The sequence below is a fragment of the Nylanderia fulva genome, unplaced genomic scaffold (assembly GCF_048542155.1).
Source record: "Nylanderia fulva isolate GAGA-0341 unplaced genomic scaffold, ASM4854215v1 Scaffold1, whole genome shotgun sequence".
In the NCBI taxonomy this organism is placed as follows: domain Eukaryota; kingdom Metazoa; phylum Arthropoda; class Insecta; order Hymenoptera; family Formicidae; genus Nylanderia; species Nylanderia fulva.
The window spans coordinates 68,462-92,245 of NW_028189192.1; the positions used below are offsets into that span (position 1 = coordinate 68,462).

Here is a 23,784-nt window from a genome sequence, read left to right on the forward strand (position 1 = left end):
CTAGTTGAAATAAAGCGATTAATATTAATATTAATCACAATTAATAACAACTAAAATGTATTTTCCAATAGATTTTAAATATATCATTAAAGTGATGATAATACACGATGTATCGTATTGATTATCATTTATAATATCTCTTCTATCTTCAAAATCTCAAAATTAAAACTAATACTTAAATTTTATTCTATATAATTTAACATATTATATATAAAACACTTTAATCATTTTAGCCATTAGTTCAAAGTCATTTCAAGGTTTTTTTATGGAACTATCTTTTTTTTTAATATTAAAGTACTAAAGTAAGGCTCCCTATATTGATAAATAATATTAGAAATAGAGAGGCTATGAAAGCCGAACACGGACGTATGTGCGTGAAAGACCGCGAAAATTTAATTTTTCGCTGTCTTTATAATTGTGTACGAGACACGAAATTTTGCTTAGCAATTACTAAGACTTATTTAGGATAAATCTCTTACTTGAAATATTAATTCCTAAGTTCTCCTTTTACCCCCCTGAAGTGATGTATGCGAGAAAAATATATCAGTCCGAAAAAGTCGGCTGAATCGAGAATCGAACCCAAGTCTTTTGCTTGCCGAGCGACTGCTCTTATACCACTGAGCTATTTAAACATTTAAACGAACCAATATCTTTCTCTCGCTTATGTATATTGATAAACAAACGCCTTTTTTCAGCGGGCGTGAAATAATAATATCAAGTAAGAGATTTATCCTAAATAAGTCTTAGCAATTGCTAAGCAAAATTTCGTGCCTTGTGCACAATTATAAAGACAGCAAAAAATTAAATTTTCGCGGTCTTTGCACACATACATTCGCGTTCGGCTCTCATAGACTCTATTTCCATTTTTTTTTTTTAAATATAGTTTTTCTCGCAATGTTCGACATAAAAAGTTATAAGGTGGCCCAAAAAGGAGTAGTTTACGAGATATTTTATATTTTAATTTGACATAATCTTACATAAACTATGAAATATCATATAAAATATTCATTTTCTGATGATCTTACCTTAATACTTTTACAAAATAATAAAAGAAATCAAATAAAGAAATTAATTATAAATGAAATACAATTGTTTTGAAAAAAGTATGTAAATTGCAACTAGATTACATCTTTTTCCTTGTAAACAACTATGTGTTTCTTTTAATATTAAATTTCCTTATTTCTATCATTTCGTATAATTAAAATTTCTTAATAATTATTGTATTAATTATTTGCAGAGAGACCCAATCTGGTGGAAAGCAGAAAAGTGGAGAAGCTTCAAGAGATCTATTTGAAGACGTTGAAAGCGTACGTAGATAATCGTCGCCGGCACGAAAAATCGTCTGGTACAATCTTCGCTAAGCTCCTGTCAGTTTTAACCGAACTTAGAACCCTTGGCAATCAAAACAGTGAGATGTGCTTGAACTTGAAATTTAAGAACAAGAAGCTGCCAGTTTTCCTCGCCGAAATTTGGGACGTGATGCCCTAGTTTCCCAGTTGCCGATTAACGGCGATTGCGCCGGTCGGCTGAACAAATCTTTTGACGTCGTAATAGCAGCTGCAACAACGGCGTCAATTGGACGCATGGACGTGGAAAACGGCCTGCGCAACTCTTGTACTAGTGCACCACTATGCCACTGCCTCACCGTCGCAAGTCAACATATTGTATCAGACGCTGTTCTAGATTCATTACGATCATTTGTTCTTTCTTGATGATCGACTACCTCTAGGTATCATCCTGGACTGATCGATCTTTATATGGTTTGTAAGGATAAGTATAAACAAGCCGGCCCTGCACCACTCGCGTGTAATTTATTATATGTGATGCAAAAAAGTGATTCACACATATACAGATGTAAAACTGTGAAAAAGAAAGAAAAATGTAGAGAATTTTTTATAAAAATGATAAATGATACAAATGGTGCGTTTATTTAAGAGCGATATATTAATAAGGATATATATGATCGAAAAAAGAAGAAAACACCTGTGATAAAAGCTGATCCATATAGTACTATGAAACAAAAGATTCAAAGAAACGAGGTTTCGTGCTAACAAAGATCTATGGCATCAAATAAAGATGAATAATAAATAATAATGATATCAAATCAGTATAATCCATAGAAACTGATCTTTGGAAAAGTCCAGCCACCTATTTACTAAAATCTAATCTCTATAATATTCATCTATCACAGATTTTATTTAAATCGAGTTGCTCACTATGAACCACGAGCCAACCGTATCGGTATTTGCTCTTGCTCGCAAAATCACACACATATTTTGTTGTTCGCATAAAGAAACCCACGCAAGAAAAGTAGGGCCGGCTCGAGAATGAAGAAAAAAGCCTTGCTATTGGAAACGTGCGAAAAGATGCGCATTTCAAACAAGAGAGGAAGCATAAACAAGAGCAAAGGATTATACTCTATTGTGAAAGAAAGGCAGTGGCGCGGCCCAGGCTGTGATACAAAAAGAACAGTACAGAGAATGAAGATATATGAAGAAAGCTACCTGCAATTTACATTTTATCGCTATGTCTCCTACTTGGATACATCCTTACATACACTCGATATGTAAATGTAATGTATTATATGATATAAGGTATTGATACCGCAAATGAATCACATTTGTCATTGATGAGAAAATGAATAGCAAAATGACAAGTGTAGTTAATATAAGGGAAGAAAAGAATAGAAAGATATGTTAATAGGGAAAGAATAGAAAGATATGTTAACAGGGTGAGAATAGAAGAATCGGTGATAATGACGAAAAAAAATTGTTTAAGTAATCAGCGATACCGCTAGTAAAAAGAAAGTTCGAGAATTAAAATCTTTAGTCAACACTAATACAATATTCTCCCAAGTTTTGACCATAAAAGAAGCAAAGATGACTGCAGCCCGTAAAGTGTTCGCTGTTGAGCAGCGTCGCACAAATGGAGCGCGAAGATAAAAAAAATAATACATAACAATACCATAGAGTCTATATCACGCATACACATACAGCATAATATATCTTGCTAGCATATACATTTGTTCATATATATATATAGAGAGAGAAAAAGAGAGAGAGAACGAGGTGCATGCATGTATACGAATACGTGAGAGAATGAGAGAGAGAGAGAGAGAGAGAGAGAGAATTCGTGCGTGTGCGCGTGCGTGTGTGTGCATGTGTGTGTGTGTGTGTGTATGTGTGTGTGTGTGTGTGTGTGTGTGTGTGTGTGTGTGTGTGTGTGTGTGTGCGTGTGCGTGCGTGTGTGCGTGTGTGCGTGCGTGCGTGTGTGTGAGTGAGAGAGAGAGAAAAATTAAGAGCAAAAAAATAGAAAATTAAAGTCAAAGATTGAAAAGGATCTACACCGCAGCAGGATAACGCGTCTTGGAATTCTATATATTAATATTTTTACTAATACAGATCATAAAATCGTTTAGGACGTCCCCTTTCCTTCTCAAAAAAAACGGGCTAAAAAAATGAAAATATTTTCGCGAGATATATTTTTTACATGATATAACATGTTTAAGTTGAAATCTTATAAAGCAGAAATTTTGATTGATATGCATTATTTTTTTCACAAAAATATGTTTGTAAATGAGTAAGGCAAGAGGCATAGAAAAATTTTTGTGTTATGTATTAATCATTTTTTTTGTACGCATACATTTTTTATGCTAAAGTTTTAACAAAAAAATATGTTTTTAAGAAAGAAATATATAAAAAGTGATAAATGAAAGGCCAACTTATCGAGCAATTATTATTTAAGTTGTTCACTCCAATAACATTTATTTCATGTATAAATTATTAAGCTACAATCATTCGATATTAACTTACGCAAAAAATACAGTCATTCTAACATAATAAAATAAACGTTTTGACCGCACGCGGTCTTCATCAGTATAATTATTAAAATACAAAAAATTTATATAATATCGAATTTAATTTTAGTTATTCAGAATCGGGAGTTTATGAGCAGTTAACGCGTGTTTTAATCCGTCATGTCCAACAATGTTCGCCTCGATATGATCTTTGATTTTAATCAGATCTCGAAAAGTTTCATCGTTAATATGCGAGAAATTAAGAAATATATATATATATATATATATATATATATATGTGTGTGTGTGTGTGTGTGGGACGTCCTACAAAGTTATGTGAGAAAATATAACAATATTCATTCAAGAATAATATCTTTTTTAGGACACTCTAATGTAATGATATAGGACACTCCGATTGTTCTCAAACAGAAATATGGGAATACATAATATTTTTTTTATTAAAGAAAAGAGATATATATATATATTTTAAGTAAATAGAGTAAAACCAATTTTGAATTTATTTTGTTGAATCGAAGATTGTAAATTGCGAATTATATAATAATTTATTGTGATTTATCACAACTATTACTATTATTTTACTATTACTATTATTATTATTTATTTGTTTGTTTTTACACGTGCGTGCACGTGTGTAAGAAGAAATATTTTATATGCTATTATCTGAAAAATTAATGGTTTAAAAAAATGAAGATTCTGAGAATCAATGAATTTAAGGCTATAAGGAATTAAAAATTCCAGAACTTTTTTATATATGTTAACTATTAGTATATTATTTAATTACTATTTACAATACAATTTTCGATCAAATGAATCGAAATTTAAAATCGGTTTTCTCCAAGATTCGTTACAAATAATCGAAGATTAAATTTTATAAGATAGTTAAGAAATAGGACGAATGATACATTATACGCTTGATGATGAGACAAATCGATCACCTTTTGTTACAAATTAATGGAAATATCGAAAGCAATCGAACGAGAGAAACTGACGTGACGATTGATTATTTAGAAATACAATAAAATAAGAAATACACTAAAACAAAAGTAATTAAAATTCATTAATTTGAATTAATTCTTGAGCGGCTGCGCACTTTTAAAATAATAATTAGGCACCCTTTAAGCATTTATTTATCATTATATTATTGTTATTGATATATTGTTCCAGATTACATTTCTGTGTTCAAAAATAAACCTCTTTGTGTATATGTTGTATTTATAAAAATAGAAACAGTAACAGATAATATATAATTTCAAAAAAAATAATGAAAAATTGTTTTTTAAATGATTTTATTAAGAAAATTTATCAAAAATTTTTCAGATATTGATTAATCAACGTGTTATATATGCTCCCACTTGAGATTTAAATCTTCCATTTTCCATAAGAACGCGAGGCTAGTTTGGTAGTAGGTCGTAGATGAATGAGCTAGGTGACCGAGTTCTAGTGCAAAGCCTTGTGCCTTCAGCAGCGGATATCGGCTCACCACAAACAGAAAATAAAGAATACGTGAAAATTAACCGTCCGTCTTAATCTTTTAATGAAAAAAAGAAACTTGCTACGAAAATTGTAAGTGAAATCATGCGAGTTTGGAGCACTGTTATATCGATAAAAATGGAGAAAGAGAGAGAGAGAGAGAGAGAGAGTGTGTGTGTGTGTGTGTGTGTGTGTGTGTGTGTGTGCGCGTGCGTGTGTGTGTGTGTGTGTGTGTATGTGCGCGCGCGTGCGTGTGTGTGTGTTGTGAGAATGAGAGAGAGAGAGAGAGAGAGTGAATGAGAGAATGAGAGTGAGTAAGTGAAAGAGGAAAAGCAAGATAGATGGGAGACATAAAGAATAGACTGCGAAAGTAAATTATTAAGATTATTAAGATTGGATATTACTTAATATAGAATATTTTGAAAAAAATAATTATAAAACGAGGATTGTAAGATGAGAGTTAAGTAATTATGAAAAAAGTTCTTATAGTTTGCAGAAATCATAACAGAATATAACACATTTAATCTTTAATGATTAGAATTAAAGGATAAAATACAGACAGTGACAAAATTCTTGGATTCTTGAATCTTTAGATTTTTAAAACTCCCTCTATTCTTAAATAATTTGAATCCTCAACATACTCGAATTCTAAGATTCTCGGATTCTTAATCCTTTAATAAATCATCTGAATAATTTAATCCCTAAATAATTCAACTCTTGAATAAATGTTTAATTTTTTAGTTCTTTCGATTCTTATTGCAAGCCTAAATTTTATAAAAATATTTTGATATAAAATACAATACTTTGATCAAATACATATATTATTAACTTATATATATGCAATTTTTATTCTATAGCAAATATCTTACTGATGTGTGTGTGTGGGGGGGGGGGGGAGTGTTTCTAAATAAGTGCGACAAATTTTAAGAAATGATGAAGTTTTCAAGAAAAAAATAAAAACCTAACTTTTACCTCTTTAAGATAACTCCTCAGGGGGGGAGTATATTTATGATGTTTTTTAAATCGGCCAACAGAGCCAAAGCACGAAAAATTAATTATTCGGAACTGTATCTATCTCTTGGTTTGAGATCACTAAGTTCTATATATAAATTAATCTCAAAACTTACATATGGAGAAATTGGCGCGAAAAATATAGGTCCGAAAAGTTGCTGAAGCGGGAATCGAACCCGCGTCTTTCCGGGCGACTGCTCTTACCAACTTAGCTATTCAGACTCTTTCGAGCCTATATTTTTCATTTGCCTTTTAGTAGATGTTAGTAAAGGAAGTTAGTAAGAGGAAGTATATTTAATATAAAAATACCTCCCTTGATTTTTGACAAAGAATCATTTTCTAAGGTTTTGACACTTATTTAGAAACACCCTATATAAGATGTTTTATTTTACATGATATAATCGATTATCTTAAAAATAAAACATTTTTGAGAAAAGTATTTCCTAGAAAAGTTGGGATTCAAGGGGAATATAATATCATGACCTAGAGTTGCCTCTGAATAGTGTTTTTCAAAATTATTTAGAGGTCAACACAATTTTTTTAAATGATTTTTTTACATAAATTGATTCCTTGTAATATTCGATATAAGAAGTTATAAAAGTATAATGATTAAAAACTGAATGGTTTATGAGATATTTTATACTTTTTAGTTTAACATGATCTTATATGAAAATATCTCTTAAAATATTTATTTTCCGATGATCTTATCTCAATACTTTTATGCACAAAGTAATAAGAAAAATCAATTGGCGTAAAGAAAACATATAGTTTTAAATAGTAACGCCACCCAAAGTGTATGCGTGTACGTCTATGTGTGCGTGTGTGCGTGCGTGCGTCAGCATGTAAGCGCGCGGACGCGTGTGTGTATAAAACAAAGTTTTTATTTTACTTTACATTTTCTTAACATTTTATAAAATAAGAGGTTAAGAAAATGTAAAGTAAAATAAAATTCGAGTCAAAACTCTTCTAGTATTTCGATAGCAAATATTTTTTCAATAATTTAAATAAATAATTATTTCTTACTCTTCTTATTTTAAAATATGTACGTAAAAAATAATGTTTAATAGTAAAAGAAAATCTAGCAGATATACGAGAATTCAAGAATCGAAAGAATTAATAAATTTCTCAAGAATCTCAAAAACTTTATAGTTAAATGAAGTAAAGATCTTCAAACTCCAGAAATTTAAGAACTTGAAAAAAAATTAAATATTTAATCAATTTGACGACCAAATTTATAAATTTGTTAACAATCCAAGGATATTAGGAATCCAAGTTATGCGACAAATTATATATATTACAATACATAAAACGCATTTCCAGCTAATCTCGCTTTACTTTCCTCGAACTTAACAATGCTTATAATATTACATGCTACTTAGTTGCAAGAAAAATATTGTTAAAATCGCATGAAACACATTTAACGAAGAAATCGAAAAAGGCATAACAAATGACAAAAATGAACACGCAATTCTACGATCACTGCCAAGGACGTTTATCGTCTACGTCATTCTCGTCTTGTTGAGATGTTGTCATCTTTTTCGAGATTTCAGAACCGCATGTAAGACAAAAACAGCGCGATAAAGAAAAACAATTAAACGCCTGTCGGGCGATTGTTCAGAATACTGCCAAGTGTAGAATCGAGTTTCTGTGTTTTTTTTAAAACTGTAATACGTCCATATATATGTGTGTACATACACAGAAGCGCGCGTATGTATGTATATATGTATGTATGTATGTATGTATGTATATACACAAAATATGCGCTCACGTTCGTAATCAGTTAAGTGCACTAAACTTACGCGCGTCGTATCTCTGTGTCTATCCATTTTGTCGGAAAAATTGTACGCGATCGAAGATCCTGAGTTAATAATATACTAAAACATTTAAAATATAAGATAACATTTCGTAATATATACCACATTCTTTATATTACATTCTATTACAAACTGGATCGACAGTTTTTTTTAATATATATAATTTTTACGAGAAATAACTCAAAATTTAATAATGACTTAGTTAATGTATGACTTGATATATTGTTGTCGCAGTTTCTTCGATTAAACTTTAAACTAAAATATCTAGTGTCTAAAACATAAAACCTAAAAAATTTCAGATCCAAGAGACTTCGATCGTTCTTTCCGCACTAAAAAACTTTGCACTTGGCAAGTGTCTGTGTCATAAATTATCGGCTAGCTTCCAAGAATTACTATAAAAATGACTCATATAATTCGGTGTCATCATTGCAAACGCGTCATTTGTTGCTTGCATAAAATTCTCTTATTACTACTACTATTACACTTATTATAACTACAACAACTCTACTGCTGTTACTATATTAGACTTTACCGCAGATACGCGCGAATACTGCTACATATTATTATTATTACTATTATTATTATTATTATTATTATTATTATTATTATTATTATTATTATTATTATTATTATTATTATTTTATTATTATTATTATTATTATTATTATTATTATTATTAATATTATTGAGATACTCTATCGCTATTACATTTTACTATCATATTACTCTATTACCTATACTATTACTAGTACTTTCATATAACATTCACATTTATACTTACTTACAGGAGAAACACAATGATACAAGCGCACGCACATAGGCATTAAAACAGTATACATGAGCGCACAGATCTTTTTAGTAGTCGTTGACTCTTATTTCCCTAGATCTCCTTAACATTGTAATTTGTTGACACTAAATCTTCTATACACACTGTATATCGATGTTACTAGAAATTCTTGATACTGTACATACATCCTTATGGTAAATTCCTGCTGCGGAAAATCCATATCTCATAAACCTTTGATACATTTTTTCATTATATTCAAAAGTGCGTTTATTTACAAATATTAATTTACATACAAAAAATGTTATCACAAACGAAAGTGAAAGAAAAGTTTTTTATCGACTTTTGCATTAAGTGCAATTCGATTTTAGTCTCTTTAGTGAAAAGTAAACGGAAATAAAATTTATTAATATGTGCTTTGGTATGGCGAGATTAAAAATATATGAATTTATGATCGAATAATTATAAATTGGTGCTTTGGAACGTATTAGACTGAATTATTGTTGTACGTTTTAAGAAAAGAAAAAAGTAACGAAATTTTTGTCCGAATGATTTAATCGGCAAATATTAGTTCTATTTGGAACGTTTTATAAATACATATATGTATACATAATATGTACACACACATACACACACGAAAAATAACACATGTACATGAGAGACACTTGCTCTTATGTGCGGGCGTGCGCACACGCCACACACACATACACACACGCACACGCACGTGCACACACAGACACAAACACACACATTATACACGTGTGTACGCGCGCGCGCGCATATAAATAGAATTGTGAAATGAAATGCGTCAACACGTAAAAAAGACGTGCAGCGAACATTTCGATATGTTTGAATGATTATAAAAGTGAGACATATATAGTATGAATTACGAATAATGTACATACACACATACTTCCAATCGGAAACATAGAATGTATAAAAAAAGGTAGAATGCAAAAATTATTCAAATTGAAAATCAGGATTCGCGGATCCATGAATCTACCTATACAGCACACAAAGATTGCATACACATTGCAGCAATCTTTCACTGCAATATTGCAACATTGCAAATTCACTGCAAATGTTGCTGCATCATTGCTGTGGGATTGCAGCAATGATAAAATGTCCGCTTTTAGGAAGATTACAATAAAATATTATAGCAATATTGCAATGTAATGAATTTGCAATACTGCATGTATATTTATTTTTGGGTATATAAATGTTATTATTGACGATACATTATAGTTAAATGTTTTTATTTGTTCTTTTGTTAACGTTAATAACATAAAATTGCACATTACTTGCACATAACATGTTAACGTTAAATTAAAACAATTTTAATTTCTTTTTATATTAGAAAAAAATAAAAATGTTATTATTTATATAGTATTATATATTTTGTATAGCTATAATATTATGTGAAATTTTTGAGATAATATAATAAAAGAAGATAGATTATATTAATTAAAATGTGTGTAATGCGGTGTGAGATGCAGGCATGTTTTTATTGGAAATGGTTTTGATATCAGCTATTTCTTAACAATGACAAATACGCGATATGCCGTTCAGCTTTAAATATTTAATTAAAATATTTTATTTAAATTTATTATAAAAATTTATTATATATAAAATTTGTATTTTACAATGTTTCTGAAATATTAATATCATGTTGGTACAAGTGTGCTGATATTTTGTGGCTCTATATTTCTGCAATGTCTTTGTAATGTTGCATTGCAATTACAACATTGCAACGTTGCTGCAATGTCTTTGTAATGTTGTATTGCAATTTACAACATTGCAATGTTATTATAATGATGCGTGCTGTATGGGTAAGAATACAAGAATCCAAAGATTCGAGATTTTTAGTTATTTAAAGAGTTTTTAATTCAAGGACCTAGAAATTCATGGACCTAATAAATTTACGAAACATATGGATATTTGTATGTAATAAAATTTTAGAACGCAAGAAATTTAAGGAGTTTAAAGTCCAAAACTAAAACGCAAATATCTAAACATCTATGAGTTCTTTATCTATAAATGTTCGAATCCAAGGATCCAGGTATTCATACATTCTTCATTATAGACACGCAACGATACATGTGTACATCAATTATATTATATTCTAATGATTACTAATTAATAATCTACAATAATCTTAACAATCATTAACTAAAAACGATTTAGTTAATGAATATCATTAACTAAACTTTAAGCATATAACAGTTGAATGATCTGATTGAGGAAAGAAAAAGTAGCAATGTGTGTGTGTGTATTGAATGAATGGTTAAGTGAATGAGAGAAGAAAATATGCAGAAGAAAAAAGAGACGAAAGAAACACAAAAATTACAATTAAGTAGCGACAGAAACGAAAAACAAGAATTGTGTGGGCGAAAGCTATGACATGTTTGCCATTTAAGTCAGTGTGTATTTTTTTTCAGAAAATAAAATAACGCATCTGCGCTCTTCATGACATAGTTTTGGAGTAAAATATAAATAATTAAATGGAATTAACCAAGCTTTGATAATATTTTGATATATTCCCTTCATATATCTCACATTTTCGATTTGAAAATCTTTAATATATAATATATAAATCGTGACACATTGCAAATGTTAAATTTCACAATGTTTATTTTAATTTAATTTAAATTTCCTTTGTAATATACATATAAATATTTCATATTAAAGATTCTCTAGAGTGATCTCTAAGTCGTATATATTCATAAATATTATAAATTGAATCGATCTTGAAATTATTAAATGATAATTGGAGTGTTCGATGAATTATATATTTGTTGAACATACATGAATTTTGCTACATTGTCATATCGTTTATGCGAGACTTACCTATTTTGAATTTTTCAAATTTTTTTTAAATTTTGACATTACGCGCATATAATATCAGTAGAGAATAATCTATGGGTGATATTCATAGGCCGATCTTATTTAAGATCGTTCATGTATAATCTATACATATATATATATATATATATATATATATATATATATATATATATAATCGTCTTTTTTAGATGGGATCCATTTAACCACGTTCATATTGGCCACAGAACCTTCCAATCGGTTAATGTAGCAACAAACCCTATAGGTACTGGCCGTTATAATTGACTGTGCTCAATATCAACGTGGTCAATCGAGACACTTCCTCTTTTTTTAAGAACAGTATTTGAGATGCTATGTGGCCACGTTTGATTTGAATGGAATTTTAAGGCCGGGTCTACAATAGGTGTAGTAAGCTCTAAACCTTAAGAAATTGATCAATCACAGTCAATTATTCCCCTCATTCTTGACTGTGATTGGCGAATTTCTTAAAGCTTAGGGCTTACTGCACCTGTTGTAGATCCGGCCTAAGACGACTTAAGGCCACGACCAAGAAACCTAATATTACACAATTACACATGGTTATTGGTTATCAAATAGAACAATTTTCGGGATTTTTTAAATTCTCTATTCGATAGCCAATCATATCACATTGTGTTTATCTATGTTTTCTTGCTTATAAGCTCCTTCAATCAGTAAATGTTATATTGAATACATTCAATGATGAACTTTCTTTTAGTATATTTTTAATATATTTCAAATTTTATAAAAAAATTTATTAGTTTTATTTTACTCGCATTCCTTAGAATTTTCTGCACTTATATGATATAAAACCATATAGTATATTCGGACGTTGAATGAGAGAACGAAAGATCTGAATGTAAAATAAAGTGCAAGCAAAACGAATAAACTTACTGTTACTAGCGCGTTGTCATAACAACGCGTACGTAAACATTGAATGAAGTGCATCTTGCATCAGTCATCGGTCATCATCATATCAGTTAGTATTGGTCGTGAAATAGGATTTAAATATTTTGTGTGTGCTTATATAGAAACTTTATTTTAATTGCAGAATTTTTTTGAAAAGATTGTATTGTAGTATATTTCTAGTATATTTCTAGTATACATATATATATATATATATATACCTATATATACATATATATATATGTAATATCACATAAAAAAGTATGAAATAATTTCATTTATTCAACTTTTTTTACATCGTTCGTTAATTTAATGTCGACTTAAAACAAAAAAATACAGTTTTGCAATCTTATAAATTAAGTTATATAGTAAAAAATAAAAATTGACAAAAATGTTGCTGTTATTGTATGTGTGAATATTCTCAAATAATTTCGTTCTAACAAATAAAAGATCTTAATACATTATAAAGATAACAACTCTTTCGCAGTGGATGGAATTTATTGCAAAAATTGGTAAGAATAATATTTTTTATATTTTTAATTACATTTATATTTAATTATAAAATATTAAAAAATCGTATTTTATTATATATATAATTTGTTTATTTCTGAGTGAAAGAATATATCTCTACAGATATATATAATATTAAACTCTACAGATACATAACAAAATACTATAATGCGTATAGAAAGATTTGGTATGATTCAATAACTACCCAGATAGCCACAGTAATTATTATGACATCATTTTGATGTCAACATGCATCATTTGCCATCAAAATGATGCCATAATAATTACTGTGGCTATCTGGGTATATACATTATGTATGATTATATATACAGGGTGTTTTATAAATAGGCAAAACTTCAGAAATGGATTGCTTAGAGAAGAAAAAAAAGTTATATCAATATAAGTCTGGAAATGATATTATAATTTCTGAATTATTAAATATACAGGGTGTTTTATAAATAGGCAAAACTTCAGAAATGGATTGCTTAGAGAAGAAAAAAAAGTTATATCAATATAAGTCTGGAAATGATATTATAATTTCTGAATTATTAAAGTTTTTGTGTAAATTACGGGGTCGCATCATAAAATTATTTCTCTCACCTCTCACTACTTGGAGTGTTTTTCAAAAAAATTTATTTATTGAACAAACTAATTTGACTCCGTCATTTACATATGAGTATTTTGACAAAATTTTTAATTTTTTTTCGATATTTTTTATTCTAAATTTAAATACCAAGTTCAAAATCAGTTTTGTTGTCAAACGCGAGATCAAAATTGGCGCGCGTTCAGTCAAAAAACTTGTACTACACAATTTCATAATATTGTCACATATATATTTCTTTGCTTCATAACATTTAAGTTTAAAGTTTAAGCTTTAATTTGACTCCTCAAAAAGTATTCTATCACGTCCCGTTTCTTTGTGACACAAAGGTTCAAAAAATGCTGAAAACGGGTTTTTGATACTTAACCCCGTTTTTTTCAAAAACGTGATGGAACATTTTCCGGTTCAGATTCGTAATCTACGAGAAATCCTATCGAAATCACCTGCCATTCCTTTTGTGACAAAATTGTGTTGACCAGTGTTAGGAATGCATTCCTGAAGTTTTACCTATATTTATGAAACCATTTATAAAACACTGTGCGTGTGCGTGTGCCTGCGCGTGTGTGTATGTGTATGTGTGTGTGTGGACACATGTGTGCGTGTGTACATACATTGCTTCCTTATTTTTCTACTTCGGTAAGGAATGAATCAGAATGGTGAAGAAGCAATGTGCAAGTTTCCAATTTGCACATTTTTTTAAAACTTATTTCTTTTTATTGTACAAGTGACACTTTAAAAAGTGAAAACATTCAAGTTAATCTCATCTTTTTTTTGTATAGTTTTCAAAGATCCGCTGTTCTTTTATAAAAATCTTTGTAGGTAGATGTATTATAAATATAATTAGTATATTTTTTATATATTTTATAAATCACATAGAGTATGATTTTATGGCATGGCCGAATTGCATTTAATTGGGCATATTTCATCCGCAAAGAATTTTAAACAATCGCATCTACTCTGCAAATGGAATTTTTATGTTGGTAAGATAAACAAATTCATGATTTTACAAATAATATAATAGATATATATATATATATATATTTATTTTAATAGATATATATAGCAGAAAAGAAATATTTTTATTATTATCTCTTAGGTAATGGTTGGAAAATAATATCAGGACAAGAAGAAGGACAAACACAAGAGAGTTGCGATATTTATACTAATAATCCAATCTGGGATCATCCCATAGATTTGCATTATACAACTCAGACTTTACAAAACTCTCCGAAATTATTATTGCAAGTATTTTATAGAGATAATTATGGAAGGATACTATTTCTTGCATATGGAATATACAATGTTCCATTATCTCCTGGTTTGCACGTATTAGAATGTCATACATGGAAACCTATTGGTATGCATAATTTTAAACTTATAAAATTTTTAATTTTTACAAAACCAAACTAATTATTATATTCTCTCGGTAACAACTTTTGTATAGGTACATGGAAAGATAGATTGTATGATAAATTCTTGGGACGAAGTTTACAATTAAAGTCACCAAGTGTTTTAATCAACACATTAGATAGATTTGAAATATTTACGCAAAGTGTGGGAACAGTAATCGTTGATTTGCATATTCTAGCAAAAAATTTTGATAAATTTGGATGTCAGTTGTGAACAAATTGTGCAAATATAAATTACGAGCAGTTGATTTTTAATGCCAAAAAGCAGGATTCCAAGAAAATTACAAAGAGTAACATTTCATGTATAAAAAGCGATGCAATGATGCCAAATTCAGGTCGCGCATTACAAATAGAAAAGATGCAAACACAATGAAAACTATGTACATACATACATTTGAAGATCAGCGGTCCATTATGACTTAACGTGATGTGCGAATCGAATCTAGCATCATGAAGAAATGTATAATTTAAAATAAATTTTACGATAATATATTTAAACAATATCAATATATTTTTTTTGCAGCAAAATGTTCTTTTCGCTAGTGTTATTTCTATCGTGTATCATTAATATGGCGTATGTAACAAAAATTGAAGATACATTAATCTGTATAAATGATACAGATTGCAAAAAATCAATTGATTCAACTATATATACTTTTCCAATGAAAGGAGATTCGTCAAACGATATAGAAGAGAATAATTCATTCACTACTATCATTCCTATAGAGATAACATCTTCAAGAATAAATTCTAATGTAACGGAGCAACAAGAATTAGAATCAACTTTAATAACACTGTCCTCACCAATTATATATCCAGATGATGACGAAGTTCTTATACTCGAAGAAAGAGAAATATGCGAGTGCAATTTGATTGTACGCAAATAATAATAATAAATATTTGATTTTGATATAAACTATTAAATTATGTGTGTATTAAATAAAGAAAATAAATATTTTAATAATAATACATTTGAAATATACATTTTAATAATATTACATACGTAATATAGATAAATATTATTACATTTTTAATTGTTTTAAAGTAATTAATGATTAATATTTATAAAAATAATATTTATTTATGTATTTATAAAGAAAGAATTATTATGATTCTATTACACATTACCATTTTGTTGTAGAAATTTTCATGCGACATCAATTGTTGTTGTGACATAGATTGCAATCAGTTTCATCTGTCTGCATTTTCGCACTGCCAAAATCATCATGTAGAGCTTTATGACAGTCGGTATTGTTACAATCGAAATTTTATACAACGAAACAACACTTCTTTTATTCTCGAAAAACTTGGAAAAAATTTATTTTGCATTTTATATGACAATCTTCCATCTGCATATAACTCTGACGACTTGGTAAGTAAATCAAATAAGTGGATCAAAATATTTCCATTGTTAAGTGCACATACATATATGTATGGGTCATTCCATCAAATAAAAATTATTTTTGGGTGTCACTGTCGCCGATCTTTTTGAAACTCCGTAAGTTTGTTATTGATATCGAAAAAAAATCTCCATATAATTCTCCATATAATTGTGGAGAAACTATAATTGCTCAAAAAATTTGAAATTTGCACAGATTTTTTTTCGATATCAATAACAAACTTACGGAGTTTCAAGAAGATCGGTGACAGTGACGCCCAAAACTAATTTTTATTTGATGGACTGACCTGTATATACTTCCGAGATAGCCACAGTAATTATTATGACATCATTTTGATAAATATAATTATAGTCATACAAAATCAGTTATAAGATTTTAAAACAAATTTAATATAGATCTAGTACATAAATATTTATATAAGAAAAAAAATTGTTATACTTGGTTGCTATTAACATATAATTTAAAATAAAAGTTGCTCTTATAATTGCTTGGTATACATATTAATAACACAAAATATCTTTTTAACACTTTCTCTATATAGGTATTACATAGATTTTAATTTTTAATTTATTGCTAATTATTAAATATTCTTTATTTTAGATAGTAAATAATGAAAAAGATTTGTGGAAAATGATACGAGAAAGATACAAATGGAAAATAATAGAGGAAGATAATAGAGGATTGCTCAAATACAATTTGTCTAAATATTATCAACATGGAGATATAGTATGGAAATTGCATAACAAATCTATTGAACTAATAGGTAAAATAAAAAATATATGATAATGGCCTATTTATAAATAATAACAAAAGAACATGAGAGAAAAGAGAGGAAAAGGAAAAGATATATATTATATAATAATGGACTTGATAAAAATAAAAAGATACAGTTTACGAGTAAAATATTTAATTTGAAGCGTTTTGTGTGAAATTAATTATAATATGAATTTTTTTAATTATTATAAACATTTTTAATTTATTTTCTGGACTTCGAAATTCTTTTTGAAGGCCTGAGTAACTCAAAATAGTGAGAATAACTAGTCAATCAAAAACTGAAAAATCTGAATTCTCGATTCAGTTATTATTATTAAAGAATTATCCTTATTTTTATGCAAATAATTGTATAACACGAATAAATATTCGAGATTAGTTAAAAATCTTCATTTCATTTCATAGATTCATTTGTACTCATCTTTTATCTCAACATAATATCATAATACTACATCTAACTTCTGTCATATTATTAATAGAAAATCTTTGCAAATAATTTATTGCAACTCTCTTCTATTTTTGGAACTCTATATAGAGCACCATTAATAACGAAACTCATATATATTTAAGGAAAAATTCAAAACTGTAAAATAATAAACAAAGTTGTTAACAAGAACCATATATAATATTAATTGAAATTGATTTTAAACTGTAGTCGTTTATATATATTCAGTAATAATTGAATCTCGATAAGAATACAACAATCAATCTTAAAATAACTACAATTAATAATGAATATCTTTATGTATATTTCTTTAGCTAATAAATTTTAAATTCAAATAAAACATTCAAAATTAACTAAAAAATATGATTATGTCGTTATTTTCTATCTTTTAATTATTAAATCATGTATAATTAAATAAAACAAGTAAACAAAAATTACATAACATTTATTAATGGCATATGTATTATTTCAGAGCTTTTACAACCTGGATTTACTGAAATATGTTCGTTTAAAAAGACTTTAAGATATTTGGAAAATTGGAAAAGTGCATGCATACAAAATGATTTGACAAATATGAATCGTTATTTGTTTACCACGACGTTCAATAACTTTACAGTTATAAATTCCCTACCATCATTCAACGACACATTTATTCATAAACAGGTATAGTTTTACAATAACAAAAGAATAATTTCAAAAGAATTTTTGATAAAATGATAATAAGGCTTCGCATGCAGTCGATATTTTTCTTCCTTATTTTTCTCTAATTTGATTTTCTTACACTATTCTTATTCTATATCGATACATTTATTAGAATTAAGTTCGTAAATTATGTTTTTAGCGATGCCAAAATAATATTTGTTTGTCAGTGAGGACTCATTATTGTCTAAATTCGTTTTCCGTATGTGATAAAACCAAGATAGGATCAAGTTTTTGCATAAACTCCACCTGTATGAATATTGTAAAGGGTTTAAAATATATAATCGCTCACAACGGTTCCGCTGGTATCAGAAACATTGATGCATATTTTGATATAGGCAATACTTCTCATGCCTTTTATCAATATTTTGAGGTTCAATACAATTGGATAGATGCAAATAAAACAAAAGTTTTTGCTCGTAGTGGAAATCCTGGTTACATAATGGGCAAGCCAATCATTTTTGGCATTTCTCATACTAATAAAAGCAACGAGATTTTTTTCAACAGAACTGACGGATTTCTCACATTACCCTTAGCTGGAAAAAATGGAGAGTGCGACCAAATCAACAGACATATTATTGCATTCGGTGAAGATGTTAAATTAAGATGCTCTGCTAAATTATTAATAAAAAAATTTACCACATTATCTTGCACAGAACTACAAAATTTAACTATGCATTTCTTGATGAAGGACTCTTTGCTAAATGCGAGTCAACATTACAACGCTTATGTTTCCAAATTGGGTAATGTCTCCAAAAAAGATACAACCGATTGGTTGCGAATTGGGTTCGACAGGATACCGCAAAGCATCATCACTGCTCATGCAATCGGGAAACGAATCCTATGTTCAGGATTATTTACATCTATGCACTTAGATGTTCTTTATTCGAAAATGCCGGAACCGAAAACTTTAATAAATTATAAAATATTAGGAATTGGCATTACGTTCGGCAAGGAAGAAGATATTAGTTGGCCAAAATGCGAACCAAAAGATTGCACAGACATTCTTCATATTGACATTATTACCCATGTCAATTTTTACGACGTTTCAAAGCCATCTAAATATCATTTTGTTGGTGGACCTAATTTGGACATCACGCTACCGTATGATTTTTTTTATCCTTTTTTGAATGGCTCGAACAAAATAGAAATATTGAATGTATTTGTCCTTTTAATTATGTATGTAACATTATATGTAAATACTTAATATATATATATATACATACATATATATGTATGTGCATGTGTATAACTATTTTTTCAATTTAATTATATTACAATCAATGACAAAATTTTTGTTTCCTCTTTTTATATTAGCTCTTGATTACATGTCAAAGAATTTTATATCTATATTATATATATATGTATAACAATTAAGTATATGTAGAATATTTTGGTGTAAGGCAAGTATATGCGTAAAAAAACTGTATATTAATTTGTAAATTAAAATTGTCATTCTTATAAGTAGGAAAAAGTTAAAGTGAGTTCAATTCCCCCCTCCGCACTCCCCTGGAAGTGAAGACACCTTAAGCGCTCAGTGGAAACTCAGCCTTAAGCGGGAAGCACACACTTTTGCATAAGCGCATAAGAATCTTGATTGGTCTATAAACGTATGCATAAAAAATTCAACCAATAGAATTTCTTATGCATATATGCTTATGTGCTTATGCAAAAGTGGCTGCTCCCCGCTAAAGAATTGGTGCTTTCCTACAATAGATGTAGTAAGTTCTAAATCTTGAAAAAATTCATCAATTAAAGGCCGTTCTACAATGGAGTATCGTAGGTGGTAGTCGTAAGAAATTGACCTATCACAATCGATTATTTTTGAAATAATAATAATATTTGAAGGCCTTAAGGGTCTTCTACAATGGAGTGTCGTAGGCCGTAGTCGTAAGAAATTGACAAACCACAGTCGATTATTTCAAAAATAATCAATTGTGATAGGTCAATTTCTTACGACTACCACCTACGATACTCCATTGTAGAACGGCCTTTACAGTCAAGAATGAAGGAAATAATCGACTGTGATTGGTGAATTTCAAGCTTAGAACTTATCACACCTATTGTAGATCCGGCCTTATATTTTCTATTTATTATTCTTATTGCCTGTTGTCTGGTATTGTGCAAGGGGCTTAACTATCTGTCTTTATACTGAAATTTATGTATGACGTTTGATATCCAACAAAAGATGAGTTTGTTTTCTAAAGACAAAATGTCAATTATAATTTACACATTTCCTACGGGATACTGTGAAACGTTAAATGCAGTCTGTGAATTTACCATAACAGCTGTATACTATGTATATAGTGACATCTATGCATCGCTTATACTAAGATGGCTGTCACTTGTTAGTAGCGTATTCTTTAAATTTGATGTGTATCTTGCAAAAAAAGTCGTTCTGCGTATGTTCACATAGCGGTGCCGTGTGCCGCGTGTTTTCGCGATTCGTGCTCGGAAATTAAAAATCGCCTTGGAATATTTTGCGCTTCGTATGTCCTACGGTTGGGATGCTGTGCGTGAAAGGCGGAACAGTTGCCCGTCACCAGCCATGTTCATCGAGTGTCTTGTTGTGACAACGTGATACAATATTTACGCCCGAGCATAACTCGATTGAAGCAGTCTTGTGTGTACATCGATGCAGCTCGGTTTTCATAAACAATTCTTTCGTTTCATTACGTTTTGTCTCGTCTCGTGTAGTGTCGCGTCGTCTTGTTCCATCTCGCTTCGTCTCGTCTCGCCTCGCCTCGTCTCGTCTCGCTTCACCTCGCCTCGCCTCGCCTCGTTCCATCTTGCCTCGTCTCGTCTCGTCTCGTTTCATTTCGCCCTCAGTCTCGCCATCGCCCTCGCCCTCGCCCTCACCATCATCATCCTCGCTCGCCCTCTCCTTCGCCTCGTCTCACCTTACCTCACTCGCCTCATCTCACCTTAGCTCACTCGTCTCACCTCACCTCACCTCACCTCGCCTTCGCTCTGTCTAGCCTCGCCTCTCCTCTCGTTTCATTTTGTCTCGTCTCATCTCATCTCATCTCATCTCATCTCATCCCATCCCATCTCATCCCATCTCATCCCATCCCATCCCATCCCATCCCATCCCATCTCATCTCATCTCATCTCATCTCATCTCATCTCATCTCATCTCATCTCATCTCATCTCGTCTCGTCTCATCTCATCTCGTCTCATCTCATCTCATCTCATCTCGTCTCATCTCATCTCGTCTCATCTCATCTCATCTCGTCTCATCTCATCTCGTCTCATCTCATCTCGTCTCATCTCATCTCGTCTCATCTCATCTCGTCTCATCTCATCTCGTCTCATCTCATCTCATCTCATCTCATCTCATCTCATCTCATCTCATCTCATCTCATCTCATCTCATCTCGTCTCATCTCGTCCTGTTGAACTTCTTATTAACGTTTACTTGCTGCCATCAAGTATAGATTAAATGAAAGGTAATTGTACTACATTGTACATTTTTACTTATTTGTAATCAATTTTTATCATTTACATGTTTTTTTCAACAGTTGACTGAGCATCTTATATATCTTGTTGACCTTGCTTATCCCTCATTACTGATTTTTAAATTGTATCATTTTGAAGGACCTATTTGCGAAATGTTTCAATTTCAAGAGCTTTAAATCGTTTTTATTGTCTTTTTCTTAAATATATTTAATATAAGAATGAGATATTTCTAAATATTTAACATTATAGTTTTCTTGGATATTTAGATATACGAATCGTAAATGACACATTTGAATGTGACATTTGTTTGTAATTTCAAATATATCAGATAATCTCTGCTACAAGAATATTTATATATAAAATATATATACATCGTACTCATCATTTTGTATATGTAGGTTATTTATATACTGTATATACATTCTCATTATTAGAACTGGAAAATTATATTACGCGTAATATATTATGTGCAAAATAATTATATTATTATACAAGCAAAAATATATATTTTGGTGTTGATTTTTGATACTCAAATGTTTATATTTGTAAAATATAAGTTTTTACAATCAGTGAGTCATATGTAATTTTAATATGTATATATATATATACATATTAATACAGATACAAACAAAATGCATCATTTGCCTGATATTTGAGTAAGCATCTTGTTAATTGTCCTACAAATACATACCTGCACACAAAACTACTCCGAAACAATTATGTATATACATCTATATAATCAATAATTTATTAACATTTATACAAAATTTATAGACTTAATATAAAATGATTTTTGAGAAAACAAAACAAAAAGATTCAAATTGAAATAAAATTTAATCCGAGGGGTTGGTCACTGAAGTAATTTTTCGTACAAGGACTAGGTAATTCAGCGGTAATCCAAAGGAAACTTTGGGTAATCCAAGGTAATTTTTGGTAACTCTAAATAATTTATAGTAATCTTAGGTTATCTTGGGTAATCTAATAGGAAATCTAAGTAATCCAAGGGTAATATCAAATAATCTGTAGGTAATTCTAGGTATTCTTAAAATAGTCTGTATTAATCTGAGGTAATCTTTAATTTTTGAAGTTAGTGAACATTATTGATAAATCGATGTTTTCGAAGATATTTGGAAAAATCTGGAGTAATCTTAGAAAATTTGAGGTAATTTTAAACGTTCTAAGATAATATTGGATAATTTGAGGTAATATTTGGTAATCTTAAGTAATCTGAGATAGTATTAGGTAATCTATGGTAGTATTAGATAATCTACAGTAGAATTAGGTAATCTATGGTAGTGTTAGGTAATCTGAGATAATCCATATCAAGGGTAATTTTTTGTAAACTAGTATAACCACTAATGATCATCCGACTCTAAGGTAATCTTGGGTAATTTGAGGTAATATTTAGTAATCTGAGATAGTATTAGGTAATCTATGGTAGTATTAGGTAATCTGAGGTAATTTAAAGATAATCCATATCAAGGGTAATTTTTTGTACACTAATCACTAGTAACCAACCCCTCGATTTAATCCTATTGAAAGTTTGATATAGACAAAGCAATACATTGAATACATTAAATATTTTATTCTTAAATTTATAATATACATACATATATTTCTAAGTAATTGACCACCTATAAATGTTTTGACGTGTGTGTATATATATATATATATATACAAAGATCAAAGAAGTTAGAAATCCAACTAAAAATTATTAAGATTATACAACGAAACATCTATAGGGTATCAAATTTGAGTTATATAGATTATATTGTAAAAATATATCTATTTTGGAAAAAAAAGATAAGAAAAGAAGGAGAGAGAGAGAG

The 23,784-nt window shown here is 29.5% G+C and overlaps 4 protein-coding genes across 11 annotated transcripts in view; all 4 read left to right on the plus strand.

Moving 5' to 3' along the window:
* Ecr (ecdysone receptor) overlaps positions 1–11,412 on the plus strand; it is a 33,635-nt gene extending 22,223 nt beyond the window's left edge. For all 3 annotated transcript variants that reach the window (XM_029313866.2, XM_029313865.2, XM_085481211.1), the window contains one exon: positions 1,238–11,412. In XM_029313866.2, coding sequence (XP_029169699.2) covers positions 1,238–1,488 — 251 coding nt within the window. In that variant the 3' untranslated portion in view covers positions 1,489–11,412. The remainder of the gene's footprint in view (positions 1–1,237) is intronic.
* A 71-nt stretch (positions 11,413–11,483) lies between these two features.
* Positions 11,484–15,682, plus strand: LOC146725272 (B9 domain-containing protein 2-like). Of its 2 annotated transcripts, none has more exons than XM_085481279.1 (5): positions 11,484–12,734; positions 13,131–13,173; positions 14,649–14,752; positions 14,869–15,129; positions 15,217–15,682. In XM_085481279.1, the coding sequence occupies exons 3-5, from the start codon at positions 14,665–14,667 to the stop codon at positions 15,393–15,395; spliced, it is 528 nt and encodes a 175-aa protein (XP_085337405.1). In that variant the 5' UTR covers positions 11,484–12,734; positions 13,131–13,173; positions 14,649–14,664; the 3' UTR covers positions 15,396–15,682. The 2 variants fall into 2 exon arrangements, with proteins under 2 accessions (XP_085337405.1, XP_085337442.1); XM_085481316.1 differs by having other exon boundaries at positions 13,149–13,173.
* LOC114939511 (tectonic-3-like) lies at positions 15,408–19,906 on the plus strand. 2 transcript variants are annotated; one of them, XM_085481184.1, is made up of 6 exons: positions 15,408–15,471; positions 15,705–16,056; positions 16,323–16,553; positions 17,182–17,344; positions 18,270–18,460; positions 18,639–19,906. In XM_085481184.1, exons 2-6 carry the CDS (start codon positions 15,709–15,711, stop codon positions 19,701–19,703), a joined length of 1,998 nt encoding a protein of 665 aa, XP_085337310.1. In that variant the 5' UTR covers positions 15,408–15,471; positions 15,705–15,708; the 3' UTR covers positions 19,704–19,906. The 2 variants fall into 2 exon arrangements, with proteins under 2 accessions (XP_085337310.1, XP_085337276.1); XM_085481150.1 differs by lacking the exon at positions 15,408–15,471 and adding an exon at positions 15,576–15,610.
* Positions 19,907–20,802: 896 nt separating this feature from the next.
* Positions 20,803–23,784, plus strand: part of RhoGEF2 (Rho guanine nucleotide exchange factor 2) — a 33,137-nt gene continuing 30,155 nt past the window's right edge. For 2 of the 4 annotated variants that reach the window (XM_029313859.2, XM_029313861.2), the window contains exon 1: positions 20,803–21,945. The gene's annotated coding sequence lies outside the window, so the exon portion shown is untranslated. The remainder of the gene's footprint in view (positions 21,946–23,784) is intronic. The other 2 variants (XM_029313860.2, XM_029313862.2) reach the window with 2 other exon arrangements.